The following is a 16,148-nucleotide window of genomic DNA, read 5'->3' as shown; positions in this document are numbered from 1 at the left end:
AAAAGAGTGATGAAGTTAAAAATGGTGGATGAGATGATGATGATGATGATGGAGGATTAAGTTGAGCTGTAAGCGTCGTGCAGAAACGTGAGAAGAGGAATATAAAAAGAGAAGATGATAGGGCAAGAGGGGTAGAAAGTACAATTAATTGAAGTAAACAAATGTGAGAAATCAGAATGAAATGAATAAACTAAAACTTGGCACGTCTCACGAAGTAATAATATTATTAGCAGCAGAGGAATCCGGCTGTAAACTTGGACACTATTGGAGGACTCACTGCGACAGAACCTGCAAGAGATCGATTCTTTCAGGGGTTGAATTTCATCACCATTAAATTCTTCTACCCTATTAATCATTGTTAATTACCACATTAATCATCCAATAATTTACATTAAGCTCTCTCTCTGCCCACTGCTTTTACTTTATGCCCAAAATTAGTGCCTAATACTGACACGTTGAGAAAAGTGACCAGTGTGTGTCTGTGGCCATAGCTGTTTTCTCTCCCAGTGACACCCCACCATTCTGCTTCTTCTCAACACTGATTCCTCAAGAACCACATGATCTTTATTCATTGCATCAACTCATCCTTCTTCCTTTTCCCCTTCCACATTTTTTTTAAATTTCTTACGAATAATATAACGATATTTACGTTTACTTATATACTTTAAATGGATCTTATATAAAATTTTACCCGACTGATAATTAAGAGAAGAAAAAAAGTGATAGTAAGTAACTCATTGTTATCGTTGTTTTCCTACTAAGATAGAAGGGTACAGAATACACATGCCAACTACAAGGGAATTTGAAATGGAGAAGGAAGTTAGGGAATGGAGTGTTTGTTTGAGAATATTAAGACAATGGGAGAAAGTAAAAAGGGGAAACGGAAAAGAAAATGTGGTTTGCAAAATAAAGGGAAAGAAAATGAAAGTGGATTAATTAAACTTTACAGAAGTTGGAAGTCACTTCCCTGTTGATTTTTAGTTTTTAATTATTAAAAATATTAAAATATTGAAATTGTGTGCATGAAAAAAGATGCTCCAGTGTGTGAGAAATTACGGGGTTGCCACTCCTTTACTCCTCAAAACCCCACCATCACTCCCACACACCCCTCAGACTCTCGGACACACCAAACGGATCTCCTGTCAAAACGGTGCGTTCGCTCTCTTTAAAACAAACACCAACTACTCTTTCTCTCTCTCACTTTCTCCCACTAAAACACTATCTATATGGAAGCGCCGGAATACTTCGTCGGAGGCTATTTTGCGGCCGGAGGAGCTGACCAATTCACTCAGCAGGATAAGCGCCACGCTGACCAGAAAATCGGTGAGTCTTTCGCCATTGATGACCTCCTCGACTTCTCCCACGCCGACGCCATTATGTCCGACGGTTTCTTTGACAATGTAGCCGGGAACTCCACTGACTCCTCCACCGTCACTGCTGTTGACAGCTGCAACTCCTCAATTTCGGGCAGCGACAACCGCTTCGCCGCAGCCATTGTCCCTCGCGGCTACGCCGGCGATCCTCAATTCTCCGGAGAACTCTGCGTTCCGGTGAGTAATTCTCCGAGCTAAACCACGGGATGATGAAATAAACAGATAATTGTGATAATTCGAGTTAGTTTAATAAATTAAATTCGTTTGTTGTTTTTGAAATTGAGTTTTCTCTTCTCGTAATTTTGTGACAGTACGATGATATGGCGGAACTGGAATGGCTCTCGAACTTCGTTGAGGACTCGTTCTCCGCCGAGGAGGAGTTGAAAACGCTGCAGCTACTGTCCGGCGCAGCTGCGTCCACCGCCATTGGCGCGAAACCGCAGACGCCAGAGTCCTCGTCCTCCACCGACACGCTGCCGCCGTTCGCTTCCGACGAAACCGCTCGAAACGCACCGTTTCTCCACACGGAGACGCCTCTCCCGGGGAAGGCGCGCAGCAAGCGCTCACGCGCGGCGCCGGGGGACTGGTCCACACGCCTGCTTCGCCTGGTGGCACCGGAGCAAGAGAGGCCGCCGCAGGCGAAGGATTCACCGGTGAAGAAGAGAGAGGGAACGAATGCAGAGTGTTCCGGAAGGAAATGCCTGCACTGCGGCGCGGAGAAGACGCCGCAATGGCGGACGGGACCGATGGGACCGAAGACGCTGTGCAACGCATGCGGCGTGAGGTTCAAGTCCGGGCGGCTGGTTCCGGAGTACAGGCCGGCGGCGAGCCCGACATTCGTGTCGACGAAGCATTCGAATTCGCATCGGAAGGTTTTGGAGCTGAGGCGGCAGAAGGAGATACATCGACAGCAGCATCAGCAATTGATGAGTCAGAGTTCAATTTTCGGCGTATCAAACGGTGGAGACGAGTTCTTGATCCATCATCATCATCACCATCAGCACTGTGGGCCAGATTTTAGACACGTTATTTAGTCTTTTTCTTTTTAATTTTAATTTTAATTTAGGGTGCAGGTCTCATTTTAAACTATCGTCAGCTTCAGCACTCTCTTTCCCTTTTATCTTATCTGAAAAATTTTGTCTTATAAATTTGAATTCTTAGCTTCTTTTTTTTTCATTTTCTCTTTTTCCTTTATGGTAGATAGTCAGAAAAGAAAAAAAAAGGCAATAGAATCATGGGAGGGGATAAAAACAGCGAGGAAGACATTCATCCGCTTGTAGATCGCTTGTTTTCTTCTTCTTTTTTACCTTTTCCCCCATTTTCAAAAATTTATAATCAAAATCTTACTTTCATTTCAAATAAGGATAAATAAAAGTCCTTGAAAATAAAAATGCACAGAAGTGATTTGCAGAGTATCCGGATAGCATTTAATTGGTGTGGTCAGCATCAAACTTCCCCATCTCTTATTCTTATTTATTTACTGATATCTTCAAGTAACAATAATAAATTAAATTTATGTGCAATAAAACGCTTTTTACGCGAGACCAGTTTTCTAAACTATACATGGAACCTATATTTCTTACAAACCATGGAATTGGTAGTAGCTTTATTGAAAGTACTAAATTAGCAGCAAAAGATGGTTACTTAATTTGGTGAATTGGTAATGATGAAACAATGTGTTGATATGAATATTGTAAGGGAGAAGCGTAGAAGAATGTGAAGTTGAGGCATTTTTACGGAGAAGAAGCATGAAAAATGTATGAATGTATGGTTTGCATGGATTTCAGTGAAGTTATGAAAATGGAAGATTTGATTGACGATTAGGGTGTGGCCAGTTGTGCATCGTCCTCTGTACGTACCATCTACATGGAAGTGCGTTAAAGGAAAGGGAAAAGGAATGAAAGAAATTATGAGAGGAACGTGGTGGGAGGCCCAAAATAATATTAATATTAATATTAGTGAAAATTAAAAGATTAAAAGAATAAATTGGTGCTTAGCTTGCAAAATGGTTCAGCAGAGTCATGTGAGTTGAGTTGTGAGGAATTGTTAAATAAACAAAGAATTAGGTACACATTGAGCACTGATATAACTGTCCACCCAATTCTAGACATTTCCCCTTCCCATGGGCTCCACTCTCTCATTATCAAACTCATACTGTTCACGGCTCAATTTTTCCATATTCACCGTCCCTTTTATCAAATATTATTTTTAGCTTTTAAGTCCATCTTATTTATAGTTTACACACTGATAAAATCTGAGTCTAATCACATTAAATATTAATATCATTCTCTATCCAAAATCTTAAGACAATGAATTAATGAATCTTCAATCTTATATAATGTTCTATATTCTTATTTTATTCAATGTAAAATTTAGATTCATGTTTAAAATTCTACCATTAAAATAAGATTTGCGTTTGATTATATACTTTAAATTGACATTATTTATAATGGATGTAAAACTTTCAACAAGGTACCGATGTTAATATTTTAAAATATAATAAAAAGATTTTTAAAATATCAAGATCAACGTATTATTAATGCTTAAGGATGATTGTACTAAAAGATTCAATAAAAAATTAATGGATCTATCAAATAGGAGATTTACTGAAAATATACAAACATCAATGAGATATAAACTCAATCATATAATAAATTGACATCACTTTCTACCTAAAACCTCACGACAATAAGTTAATGAGTATTTCATCTTTATATAGTGTTCTACTTTTTTTTATCTAATGTGAGACTTAAACTCACACTTAGATTCTCAACAAAAATTTGACCTTAACCAATGATAATACACACAAAGTAAAAACAATAATACTGATTAATATAAAAATCTAAAAAACTCGATTACTAAATATAAAAGCTTTAAATAATCAATAAAATATCTTTCTAATAATAACTCAATAAAATACATTAAGAGAAACAATTAATACATATTTAAAAGATATATGATGATGTTTTAAGGAACCCGTTAGACGACTAGCTTATTAAGTCGGTACAAGAAATTTAAATGTGGTGGGTAGAAGACAAAAGTTAACCATTTTCTTATACTATTTAAGATCAAAAGAGTTTTCCTTTAGAAAAAGAAAAAGGGAAATTAAAGGGATGATAGTATGAGAGCTTTTCATAAAATGAAGTGCATATAAATATATATAAATAAATATATATACACATATATAAATATTTCTTCAGCTTTTCAGAAAGTGACGATATTTTGAAGAAAGAGTACACATAAAGTACAGTGTATGTACACATTGGTGCGTAGCCAATGTCGGTATCACATAACAATACTAATATATTGGAAACATTTACCTTACAATCAATGGTCGACACTGCTCAGGTATTGTTTCTTTTATCATATCTTTCATGTCATACTCACAAATTAATCCTCTTTTTTAAGTAGCAAAGTCTATTTCTTTATTATATACACCATTAAAATTTAATTTCTATAAGTATATTTAAAGTACACATTTATCAATTACTTCTTGCTGGATTTTATACTATTAAAAATTTTACATCAATAATTATAATTCTCAGCTCATAAAAGTCATATATCTAGACAGTAAATAATTGGTTTAGAAAATTTAATGTTTATGGTAAATACTAAACCCTAAATTTATGATTATAGATAATTAATATTATAAATTGACTTATTTGTATTAATTATTTTATTTCTAGTTTGTATATTAATACATTTTCTTTATATAATAAGAGTTTAACTTAATCTTTTTAAACCGATTTATAAAGTGTAATTTGTATATACTTATATACGATAAATCTATTTTTATTTTTGGTCTAGTCTATGTAGGATATTAAAAATAAAAAATTGGAATTAAGTTTAAGTTGAAATAGTAAGAGTGTGATGATGGTTAATAAGAGAGAGAGGAGACATATGAATGGGTAGTAGTGAGAATAGATGCATGTGGGTGATGAAACAAAGCACATGGTGTATGTGACGTGTGTGAGTGTTACTTTGTGGTTGTGTTGGTGTTGGCATTATAGAATGAACGATGGATAATATATCCAAATTAAATGGAGGAAATGGCATGGCTTTGCTGCATGCATGCTCCTTTGTGAAGGGATCTTTTCATGTGTGTGTGTAAAGAAGATGATAGATATGGTGATAATGGGTTATTGTCCCCTCACACCACCCACCCCACTCCTCTTTTTGGGCCTTAAATTATTGCTATCTTAGTTACCTCTTTTGGTAAAATACCCTTTTACTTGTAAATCTTCCATCCAAAGGGAGAGGAACCTTGGACAACTTCACACATGGAACCAAGGACATTGTTTATTTAGATATCTCCTAGGACTTCACATTTTCATGCTCTTTATTTACCCTACAATTTTTTTTTTCCATTCTCCATTCTTCTCCACTCACCAATGCTAGCTACCAACAATTCATTTCAAATTATTACCACATATTCATAGGACATGAAAAGTCAAACTCCAAAAGCTTTTAGTAAAATTTAATCATCCATCGTCACATAAAGATACCGTTATCATCCATCTTCTTAGACTCTTAAATTAAGTGTGTACTGTATGACTATACGGTCATACCCACATGATAAATCAAATGGTCACTATATGATTGGTCGAACGGCCTAGTTACTACAAGATTAATATCCACATTAATTAGTTTAAAGCAAAACACGATTACCAACATTGACCTCCAGCTTAACTGACGAAGGATTTGAACTTGTGATAGCACAAGACAAGGGTTTATATGTATGAGGGTGACTGGCGAGTCATTGTCGTTAGGTGATAAACAAAGCTAAGAAGCAACATTATGGCTTCCTGGAAAAGTTGTGTGGTATATATATAAACTTCTTTAATTCTACATCATTTGGCTCCAACCTTTCGTCTATAACATCAAAACATTTATCCCTTATTTTTCATATTCAGTGTTTGTTCCAATATATGAAGAATATCAATATATAAGAGCAACTTTCTTACCACTTTTTATGTTTAGCTCACTCCATATATATATATATATATATATATATATATCATAATCTACATCTTCACTGTAAGAAAATACATATGTTAGCATCCACTAAAATTTGGCCAATACTTACTATAATTATGGAAAACTTGAATATATTTTCAATTTATTAAATTTGAGTTAAATTTCTTTTTTATTGTTGAAGTTTATAGTAGACATTTTTATTTAATTATTGTTGTTTTCTATCAATAGATGACGGAACCCATACAAAAGAATTTATTCATATCAATTAATGATTTAATTTTAACTTCACTCCCACTACACTTTTTTATTACATTATCATTAAAATTTATGTTAAACCTTTGTCAAGAATAATCTAAATATTTTTTCACCATGAATTACTCTCAAATTTAATATTAATGGGTAAACATTGTTTAATTATAAGTAGGATGATAAATAAATTCCATTTCAGGAATGTTTTTCAAATTTGTTTAATTCTAATGAGAAATTTTTTCTAAGTATAGATAATATTCAATCTTTCAAAATTAGATATTATATGTACATATTGATGAGTCTTGTTCATATTCTTGTATTCATCTTCATTTTAAATTATTAACTGCTCAACTCTAGCATAACATGTATACAACTATTTTCAAACTGATATTTACTTTATTGCAGTAATTTTAAAATGATAAATAAGTAAATTAAAGCAGAACTTTCCATAGTAGAAAATGAAAGGTTTAATGTTTGGGTAGGTCCTTTTTTCGTTCAGAATCTCAAATAAGTCATGTACTTATTCGGTGTCTCAATTGAGTTCCTATTTTCGGAGGCCCTGATGTGACATGCTGACAGTATACTTTTAATTGAAGTCGCAGTAAAAATCTAGTGCTCGACCTGGTGGGTGGTCGGCCTGGTTGTCGGCCCGGTGGTCGGCCATACGATCTGGTGGTCGGTCAACCTACTGGTTGGTCGGCCTGGTGGTGCCAGGAGACCGTACGATATTCAGAAACGAAGACAAGCTGTATAAAAACAAAGTCAATAAAGCATAAACACTGACCTTTGTTCAGGCACCACCAGGCCGATCGACCACCAGACCTTTACTGCCACGTCAATTAAAAGTATACTGTCAGCATGTCACATTAGGGTCTCCTAAACAGTGTTTGTCCAATTTGATGACAAATCTCTATTTGTTTCAATTTTTAAAAAAATAAAGACCCACACTAGTGCAATAAAGGGAAATGACACCGGTTAATTTCGCTTATAGGCACCGGTTCTGCAACCGAGGCATATACAGGCGAGGTAAAAAGAATAAGTTTAATGCCTCGGTTGTGAACTAAGTCAAAAAGAGATCGATTTTCGCCTCGGTCCTCTTTTGAACCGAGACAGTATCTTAGAAAATTCAATAAAAAAAAATTCAAAAAACTGCTGAACCTACTGGGTCCTTCTCCTCAAACCTTTAATACAGCAGCCTTGTCCAAACCAAGCCAACTAATTCCAAAACACAAACCAACTCCCAGAATCTGTTTTTTAGGCAGAATTGAGGTGCAATTTTCACTCAGGTAACAAGATAATCAGTATTGGGTTTGGGTATGCAAGTCAGGAACAAGCTATCGTTCACAAGCAACTCCAGTCCACTGGGATGAAAGAATCAAAAGGTCTAGTTCTTCCGCATCAGAAAATCAGAAAATAATTAGGAGCTGAAGGCACCAGGGATTCATAATAGTTCAGAGTAACAGATACATGACAGAGCATATAAAACCAGCATAACAAATGGAAAAAAAAAACAAAGAAACCAGAGATTCATACTTTTGAAATTGCACACTCAAAGTACTCAATAACCTCCTCATTTTCATGCTTCAGCAATAGAATCCGTCCCAGCCTCAAACCCCATTTCCCAGTTTCTGAAAATCGTCAACCGCAAGCGGCTCCCGACAGCAAGCGGCAAGCGGCTCCCGACGGCAAGCGGCAAGCGGGAAGCGACAAGCGAGCGACTCCACCAGTGGCACGGGCCGCACCAAGCGGTCCACGACCAACACCATCTGAGAAACAAAAAGAAAAGGGAGAGAAAGGGGATCTGGATCTGGATTAGAACCCTAAAAGCTGTTATCGAGAAGCTTCTTCACTCCCAACGGCCACCGCTTGCTCTTCACTCCAGAGGCGATGCACTCGCAGGCTAAGTGGAAGCCGCACTCGAAGCCGTCGCACACGACGAGGTGGTGGTGGCTCCCGATGGCGGCGAGGCAGGGCTTAGAGCAGACAGCACAAGGAGCGACGTTGGAGCGTAGAAGAAGAAGAAAACTGCGAGAAGAGGCAACGCGACAACACTGTAGAGGCGCCCACGAAGCGGTGACCCTGTAGCGGCAGCGATAATGGAGCGGCAGCGATGAAGAAGAGGTTGGATGTAGCGGAGCGAAGGAATTCGCGGGAGAAAACGAAAAAGAAGAGCACAGTGCAGAGTAAAGTAATTTCCTTTGAGGGTGAAAATAAAAAACTGCCTCGGTTCTTTACTAAACTCGATGCCTATACATCACCCTACTGCCTCGGGTTTAATTGAACCGATGTTGTTGGTCAATTTCAAAAAGTTGTCAGTGGAAGACTCAGAGTTAGGTGGGAAACAGCAGAAGATTATGCCTCGGTTAGACAATTAACCGAGGTAATTTGACCTTTGTGCTTCGATTCAAGGGGAACCGAGGCCTATAAATTTATTTAAATTACAAAAATGTCACCGTCTTTACATATACTTCGGTTTTCTGGAAACCGAGACGTATTAGCCGCGTTTTTTTCCGTATTTTGCACTAGTGCCAATTGAGATACCGATTAAATACAGAATCTAAGTGAGATTCTGAACGAAAAAAAAAAGACCTATCAAAACATTAAACCAAAAGAAAAAAAGAAAAAACTTAAAGAATATGGTCTTTTTTTACACTGTTTGATCAAAGAGCAGTGGCATTATAATATGAAGCATGAGTAGGTCAAAATAAAGAGAGAGAAAATTAAACCTTCCCTTCACGTGCATGCCTACGATTTTCTATCCCTTCAAATATATACAATTAGGTTTGTGTGACTTTTCTAACTGGCAAACTTTATTATAATATCAACTTCACACAAATCAAACATACACATATGCGTGATCACTGCCATATATCGCAAAACTATATAATAACACTTTTCGTCTATGCAGTATATGTAGGGTTTATTAAAATAATAAATTTATAAATTTTTCTTTTTATATGATGTTTTTTTTATTTGTAGTTAATGTAAAATTTAGCCTTATACTTAAATTTTGAAGTATATATCATAAATAGATCTTAATCTTCAACCACTCATACCTATCACCTATTTTATATTTTGTTTCATACATTTTCACATGAAAATATGAACATCATTATTTTTTACCAGCCACCTTGGTTGTCATCTAAATCAGATATTATATTTTTCTCGGTCCAAATATAGCTTCAAATCATAATCTTAATCCCACAATCATGATTTGGCCCAAATCTTTGTGATCAAAATCATCCTACACCTCTCTTTTGGGCCATGGTTAACTATTTAACATAAGTTTGACTCTTTCACATTCTTCACAGTCAAGTCATCAAACCTAGAACATGCAACTAAATCTCAATCTCTCCTATAAAAAAATTAATTATAATTATAGTTCTTAAAATTTTAACCAAAATTGCATTTTTTCATTGTTATAAATTATTGTAACAGTTCATCTTTTTACTATGTGTGATGGAAGATTCATTAAGTCTAACGAGACTTGGACAGTAGTCTAATCAAATGGAATTTGCAGCTTGTGAGTACATTTTTGTTTCTTGAAATGCCCTTAATATGTAATGAACAGAGAAAGTGACCTACCTGGCAGAAAAAAAACCTATAAATCACCAAATCTCTAGAAAAGTGAGGATCAAAAGTGAAATGTGCATGTGAAGCCTCTTCCCTTTGCTTCTTTTTGGCAACCATTAGACTCTGTAAACAGAGAACTTGACTGATAAAATGATTGATAAGAGCATTGCAGTCACAAGTAAAAAAGGTGTAACTTTGTTCTCAACTGAACCACGGGATTTGGAAAATGTTCTCCTCAATATTGGCCACAAACTCCTTCACATGACACAAAGACCCCGTGAATGTGTTGAAAAATATCATGCTTCTCATTGGTTATATATTGGTCAACCAATGAACAGCCTAAGTTAAAACAGCTGATGGAATGCAATTGCAATTGCTACTCATCAAATTTTTCACAGTGGAGATCACATCTTGCATCACCCTTTCTTCATTCAGAACTTATGGCAAACACCTTGTGTCCCATTGAGCTGGAGCCTAGAACACTCAATCAACTGCAGCTCACCCAAGCTAGGGTACATATATACACATATACATATACACATATACAAATACAAATACATACTCTATGAATGGTTTCTGATTTTTGCAGGAAGTAGCTGCAGAGGTAGTTCAGAAGTTGGAACCATGTGAAGCATCAGCTCTATTCATTGAGGTATGATTTCCTAACCTAGGATGATAAGCATGTGTATATTCTATTTTCTCTGCTTTTTATTCTGAAATTTCATTGTAAGTATAAAATTATTGAGGTGTATGAAGCTGTATAACCTCCCAATTAATGTTCATCCATTCAATCAGTACACACACATTTCTAATTAATAGATGAACATTAACTGTTCATCTTTTCTTCACATCATTAATAAATACAAATAAAGTTGCTGCCCTGTTGAAAACTATGAAAAACATTAAATATATTTATTTTTCTGAAAAAACCATTTACTACCACTTCACTTAATTAATAATCTTCCATCAAATAGATTAAGAAGTTTTACATTTCAAAAACTAATAATTTAATGCTTGACAGTTGCCCTATATATTAGCCTATCTTATTCGTAATAAAATAAAATCTTAAAAATCTCATCTTTATAAGGTGACATAAGTACTTGGGTGTCATATTTGAGGTTTTTTTCTTTTTTTGGTTTAGAATGACTTTTGTTTTTTAATTTTGTAAAATGTAAACTATTTTTCGTAATTTAAGTTCAGTTTATTTTCGTCTAAACCATTAAAGACAGATGAATTTTACATGTTAATCTGGTAAGATTGACAAATTTGATAAATTTTAGTTAATAACATGAACTTAAAATTTTAAGGGTTTTCTCTAATCAATGGTTATTACATATATATTGTTTGTTAATGAAGGGGCTGATGCATCCAATACAGAAAGTAATGCAAATGGATGGAAACGAAAACCTAAGTGAGAAGCTTGCTGATTGCATGAAGAAAGCTGAGTCTATTACTGATCACAGCAAAGCTTGTCATTGTCAATGTTCCTGTGCCACTGAAAACTCGTTCAAAGAGCCACTTTCTGCACCCTTTTGATTTAAGCTTTATTGCATTACATCCTAGTACTAAATTTGCTCCCTTTTTTTCCTTCTCATGCTACTGATGTCAGATGCAAATGCTGCTACTAGTTGCTAATAAAACCAGGGTTCACACAAGTATACAACATTGTTCTGAATGCAACACCAAATTCATGTTTCCTTTCATGTAAAATGGAACCAACTCCATCAATATGCAATATACTAAAGTGACTTCACAGAAAAAAACAACCCAAAATCCACAAAAATCTGTCATTTTTCTGATAGATTTTACAAGTAGTTCTGATAAGGTGTTTCATTGAGATCTGGGCTTTGTTTAGGCCCTTTTGGGTCCTTTGTTTTGTTTCAGTGATGACCAAAAATACAACCTTTGAAAACACATGATTGATAATCTGTCTTATCTAGAAAACATAAGCTGAAGAATCTAAGAATGTTTGTTCTAGATTTGTTTTGGTGTTACCAAGTGCTATAAAATTGTAAGTTCTTTTATAGGTAATGTTCTGGAATGAATTTTGTGCAATGATCAACAATTTCATCTCAATACATGTAACATTATACCAAAGTCATGGTTTTATAATTCTCTTTCAAATTGAAACTACTTTAATTAACTTCCATTTTTCTATCATAAAACATAGATTCGAGACTTCAAATATTATACTAAAACACACCATTAAATAAAGAGATACAAGTCTCATCCACACCTTTTCAAATTAGCATGTAAATAATTCATTTTATTTAAATTTAAAATACTCCATTTATGATAATCCATGTTTTAACTTTTTTTTTGGCACTTGCATAAAAATCAAATTCAACGTTTAAAAAACTATAAAATAATCGAAGATAAAAAAAATGCATATTATCTGAACCATAGCAAAATGTAGTGTAAAATAAAAACATGTTTATTTTAAATTGCAATCTTACTCTTCTTCACATGAATATATAAAGTTGAAAATAATAAATTAAAAATAATACATAATTTTAGCATAAAAGATCTAGTTCAATGAAATGATTATAAATTTAAAAACATCATTTACAGTTCATCTCTTCAAAACAGACTCCCACGAAAAAAATAGCTCTAAAACTGTTTTTAAATAAGGTAAAGACTCAAAATTATAAAATAAAAATAAATTATAAATATCTGAATATTTTTTATTTATTTTAAAGTATTTGAAATGTTTTATAACTTATACAATATTCTTTTAACAAGTAAAATACTAATATAATATATTAAAGCAAAAAAAAAATATTTTTCATGCTTATTTCAAGCAAAAAAAACTTATATATATATGAACAACAATATACTTATTCTCTTTTTTTTTAATAACGAGTTATCTTTTAAAACAATTTCATTCTTCAATCTAAGCAAAAAAAAAAAATTATTTTTCATGCTTATTTCAAACAAAAGAGGACCGTGAATAAAAAATAAAACAAAAGAAAGGGTTAAGTCATTCTTCATTCATATTATATTAACTATTAAGTATAATATATTAGTAGAAATCATATGAAAAACCCATTGCAACGACACACAAAATTTGCCCATTCTCTCTCTTCATGAACCTCTGTTTTCTGCATCCATTTAAACTTACCGCACATCCAAAGCTCATTCATTCACACTGCCCCCACCTATCTAATCACTGCACAAATACAATTATTGATCAGGGTCTGTGTTAAAAGCCACCATTTCCTCTTTCTTTTGGAAGAAGACAAAAACAGAGGACAACAGGGGAAAACAGAGCAAAAGGTGAAATATGGTGAGTGAGCAAAGAATAGCAGAGGAGACCCTGCAGGAGTCCAAGGTGGCTGCTTTGGAGACCAGTGGCACAATGAGTGGACCCCTCGCCGGAGCCGCCACCAGGACCCGCCGGCGCCGGAGGGTGGAGGCTATGCAACTGGTTCTGAGAGGGTTGTGCATGGCCTCCTCTGTTGTTTCAATCTCACTCATGGTCACTGCTAAGGAATCTAGTTCTGTCAGTATTTATGGCTTTCAATTACCTCTTCACTCCAAATGGTCTTTCTCTGAGTCATACGAGTAAGCTTCTTCCATTTTTTTTTCTCTCTCTCTCAATGCTTCGTGATATCTCTCTATATATTCAACTCTTTGTATTCTGTTTTGTTAATTCAAATATTGTTTTTATTTTGTTACTGTGTATGCTTCTTTCTTTTTACTTTTCTTGATATGTTAAATTGATGTGTTGTTTTGTTCATGAAAAACAGGTTTCTGTTCTTCTTTTTGTTTTTTGTTTCTGGGAATTACTTTGATGTTTTTTTTTCCTAAAAAAAAAAACAATGCAAAGTGTGTTTCTGAACTAACTATAGAAGTTGAAGGAGATTAGGATTTTGGCATGTTTGGATGAAACTAAAGATTCCATTAATGAATGTATCAAATTCATATAAAAAACTGTTGCTTCATTTTCAAACTATTTCTTGGTAACCATGCAATGCAAGAGTTGTTGAGAGTTTGCTTTTCAAAATTTATTTCATTGGTTGGTATTAGTATTATTTTATTGCCAGCAATTGAAGCTGTGGCTTACGGACAAAATTGACTGCAAAAAGTGGGACCTTGGTGGGGTTTGATTGTATCATAATTCATGACATTTGAATGAACAGTAATAGACCCGTGATCGAATTTCTCTTTTTTTTTCTATCTTTTACTCTTTCTTTTGCATTTTTTTTTTCTGTGTTTGTTTGTCCCTTTGCCTACTGTAATGATGGTATGATCTTGGTTTCCTATTTCTGAGTTTGTGACATACTGGTGCACAACTTGAACATGATATTGAATATGCACAGCCTTTTTTATAAAGACATTTATTGTGATTGCTGTGAAATTGTGATGAACAGGTATCTTGTTGGGGTTTCTGCTGCTGTTGCAGCTCATTCCATGCTTCAACTACTCATTGGCATATCCAGATTTCTTAGGACTTCTTCTGTCATACCTTCCAGAAATCATGCATGGCTTATTTTTGCTGGGGATCAGGTATATAAAGCTCTGCATACTTTTAATGTTTCTCTTGTCATCAAAATCAATTCATAAACTATAAAATTTGACATAATGAGGAGCGAAACATTGTGCTGTAAGTTCAATTTGTACACTTTAAAAAGTTCTTGGGAGTTTTAGATTACTGTAATACTGATTGGAGAAGAACAGAAACAACATGAAGGTTATTATTTGTTATCATGGGTTTAAAGCCTAACTTATCTCCACAAAACCGGTTTGTAAGGTGAAGTTTGCACTTTCTTATATATTATAATTTGTTTTTATTTCTAGTCGATGTGAAACTTTTAACATACCTTTTTCACGCTGAGGTATTGGATGGTCCGATAACGGTTCGACAGTGGATAAAATAAAAATGTACAAAAAAAACAAGAAATATCGCTAGAATAGGCTTCAACCATGGTTCTGATACCATATTAGAAAGTGAGTTTAAAGCCTAACTGATACCCACAAAACTGGCTTGTAAGATAAGAATTGCACCTTCTTATATATTATAATTTGTCTCCACAAAACTGGCTTGTAAGATAAGATTTGCACCTTCTTATATATTATAATTTGCCTTTATTTCTAGTCGATGTGAAACTTCCAATAGCATGAAAAGTTGAATTATGATAAAATTGCAGGTATTTGCATATGCATTGATGAGTGCTGGATCTGCTGCATCTGGGGTGACCAATCTGAATCGCACAGGAATTAGACACACGGCTCTGCCAAATTTTTGCAAGCCTTTGCACAAGTTTTGTGACCATGTTGGGATTTCAATAGCCTTCACTTTCACCAGCTGTTTTTTGCTGGCTACATCTGCTGTCCAAGATGTAATATGGCTCTCCCAACACTGAAAACTTTCTTCATCTTACTCTGAAACTATGTCTTCCATACAATACAATGATCTTTATCCTTTTAGACCTTCTGATCAGTGTTCATGTTCATCATTTCTAGTATGCTATGAAGCCACTGTAGTCACTTCCATGTCAATACGATTGCTATGAGCAATCTTATACTTTTTTACGTATGTTATATACTTTCTCAAGAAATTATAGACTACAAACTATCCTTTACATGCATTGCAATTTCGACTATTGTTTCTTACATAATGATTTAACCATTTTAAATTATCATAGGGTCTTCTGCAACTGAACAATGCTAAACTATTTCAAATTGTACTTGTAAAACCAATTTTTCATTCTTAACCCCATTCAATTTACCTTTTTTCAAACGTAACACGAATTCAAATTTGTTTATTTAATTTCAATATTTAATTAATGTTGCATGTTTACATTATTTAACTGCTTATTAACATGTAATAATTACAAAGAGAAGTGATAGCTTAACTTTTTTGATGATCTATCCTCCCTTATAACCACTTTTACTAATTTTTTATTCAATCATTTAATTAATATTTTAATTAAATATTTTATTGTTATTTAAAATTTCCAAATAGTTGTAATA

General features: G+C 34.3%; 3 protein-coding genes across 3 annotated transcripts; all 3 read left to right on the top strand.

Moving 5' to 3' along the window:
* The first annotated feature begins 1,097 nt into the window (after positions 1–1,097).
* On the top strand, positions 1,098–2,544 carry LOC108320525 (GATA transcription factor 9). Its single transcript, XM_017551971.2, has 2 exons — positions 1,098–1,550; positions 1,685–2,544. The coding sequence occupies exons 1-2, from the start codon at positions 1,227–1,229 to the stop codon at positions 2,405–2,407; spliced, it is 1,047 nt and encodes a 348-aa protein (XP_017407460.1). The 5' UTR covers positions 1,098–1,226; the 3' UTR covers positions 2,408–2,544.
* A 7,962-nt stretch (positions 2,545–10,506) lies between these two features.
* Positions 10,507–11,827, top strand: LOC108320570 (uncharacterized). Its single transcript, XM_017552018.2, has 3 exons — positions 10,507–10,684; positions 10,762–10,824; positions 11,529–11,827. Exons 1-3 carry the CDS (start codon positions 10,529–10,531, stop codon positions 11,706–11,708), a joined length of 399 nt encoding a protein of 132 aa, XP_017407507.2. The 5' UTR covers positions 10,507–10,528; the 3' UTR covers positions 11,709–11,827.
* Positions 11,828–13,098: 1,271 nt separating this feature from the next.
* LOC108320523 (CASP-like protein 3A1) lies at positions 13,099–15,778 on the top strand. The gene is made up of 3 exons (XM_017551964.2): positions 13,099–13,736; positions 14,546–14,681; positions 15,323–15,778. The coding sequence occupies exons 1-3, from the start codon at positions 13,456–13,458 to the stop codon at positions 15,536–15,538; spliced, it is 633 nt and encodes a 210-aa protein (XP_017407453.1). The 5' UTR covers positions 13,099–13,455; the 3' UTR covers positions 15,539–15,778.
* Positions 15,779–16,148: the final 370 nt, after the last annotated feature.

Source organism: Vigna angularis, chromosome 9, assembly GCF_016808095.1.
Source record: "Vigna angularis cultivar LongXiaoDou No.4 chromosome 9, ASM1680809v1, whole genome shotgun sequence".
NCBI lineage: Eukaryota > Viridiplantae > Streptophyta > Magnoliopsida > Fabales > Fabaceae > Vigna > Vigna angularis.
Note: the sequence above shows the minus strand (reverse complement) of the source record. Positions and strands in the feature narration are given on the sequence as shown.

Bases quoted from the DNA above. Each gene is read 5' to 3' on its own strand.
- LOC108320525 (XM_017551971.2), top strand. From the start codon at position 1,227: ATGGAAGCGCCGGAATACTTCGTCGGAGGCTATTTTGCGGCCGGAGGA. The intron at 1,551-1,684 runs GTGAGTAATTCT...ATTTTGTGACAG, and splicing joins CCGGAGAACTCTGCGTTCCG to TACGATGATATGGCGGAACT.
- LOC108320570 (XM_017552018.2), top strand. From the start codon at position 10,529: ATGGAATGCAATTGCAATTGCTACTCATCAAATTTTTCACAGTGGAGA. The intron at 10,685-10,761 runs GTACATATATAC...TGATTTTTGCAG, and splicing joins TGCAGCTCACCCAAGCTAGG to GAAGTAGCTGCAGAGGTAGT. The intron at 10,825-11,528 runs GTATGATTTCCT...TTGTTAATGAAG, and splicing joins CATCAGCTCTATTCATTGAG to GGGCTGATGCATCCAATACA.
- LOC108320523 (XM_017551964.2), top strand. From the start codon at position 13,456: ATGGTGAGTGAGCAAAGAATAGCAGAGGAGACCCTGCAGGAGTCCAAG. The intron at 13,737-14,545 runs GTAAGCTTCTTC...TGTGATGAACAG, and splicing joins TCTTTCTCTGAGTCATACGA to GTATCTTGTTGGGGTTTCTG. The intron at 14,682-15,322 runs GTATATAAAGCT...ATAAAATTGCAG, and splicing joins TTATTTTTGCTGGGGATCAG to GTATTTGCATATGCATTGAT.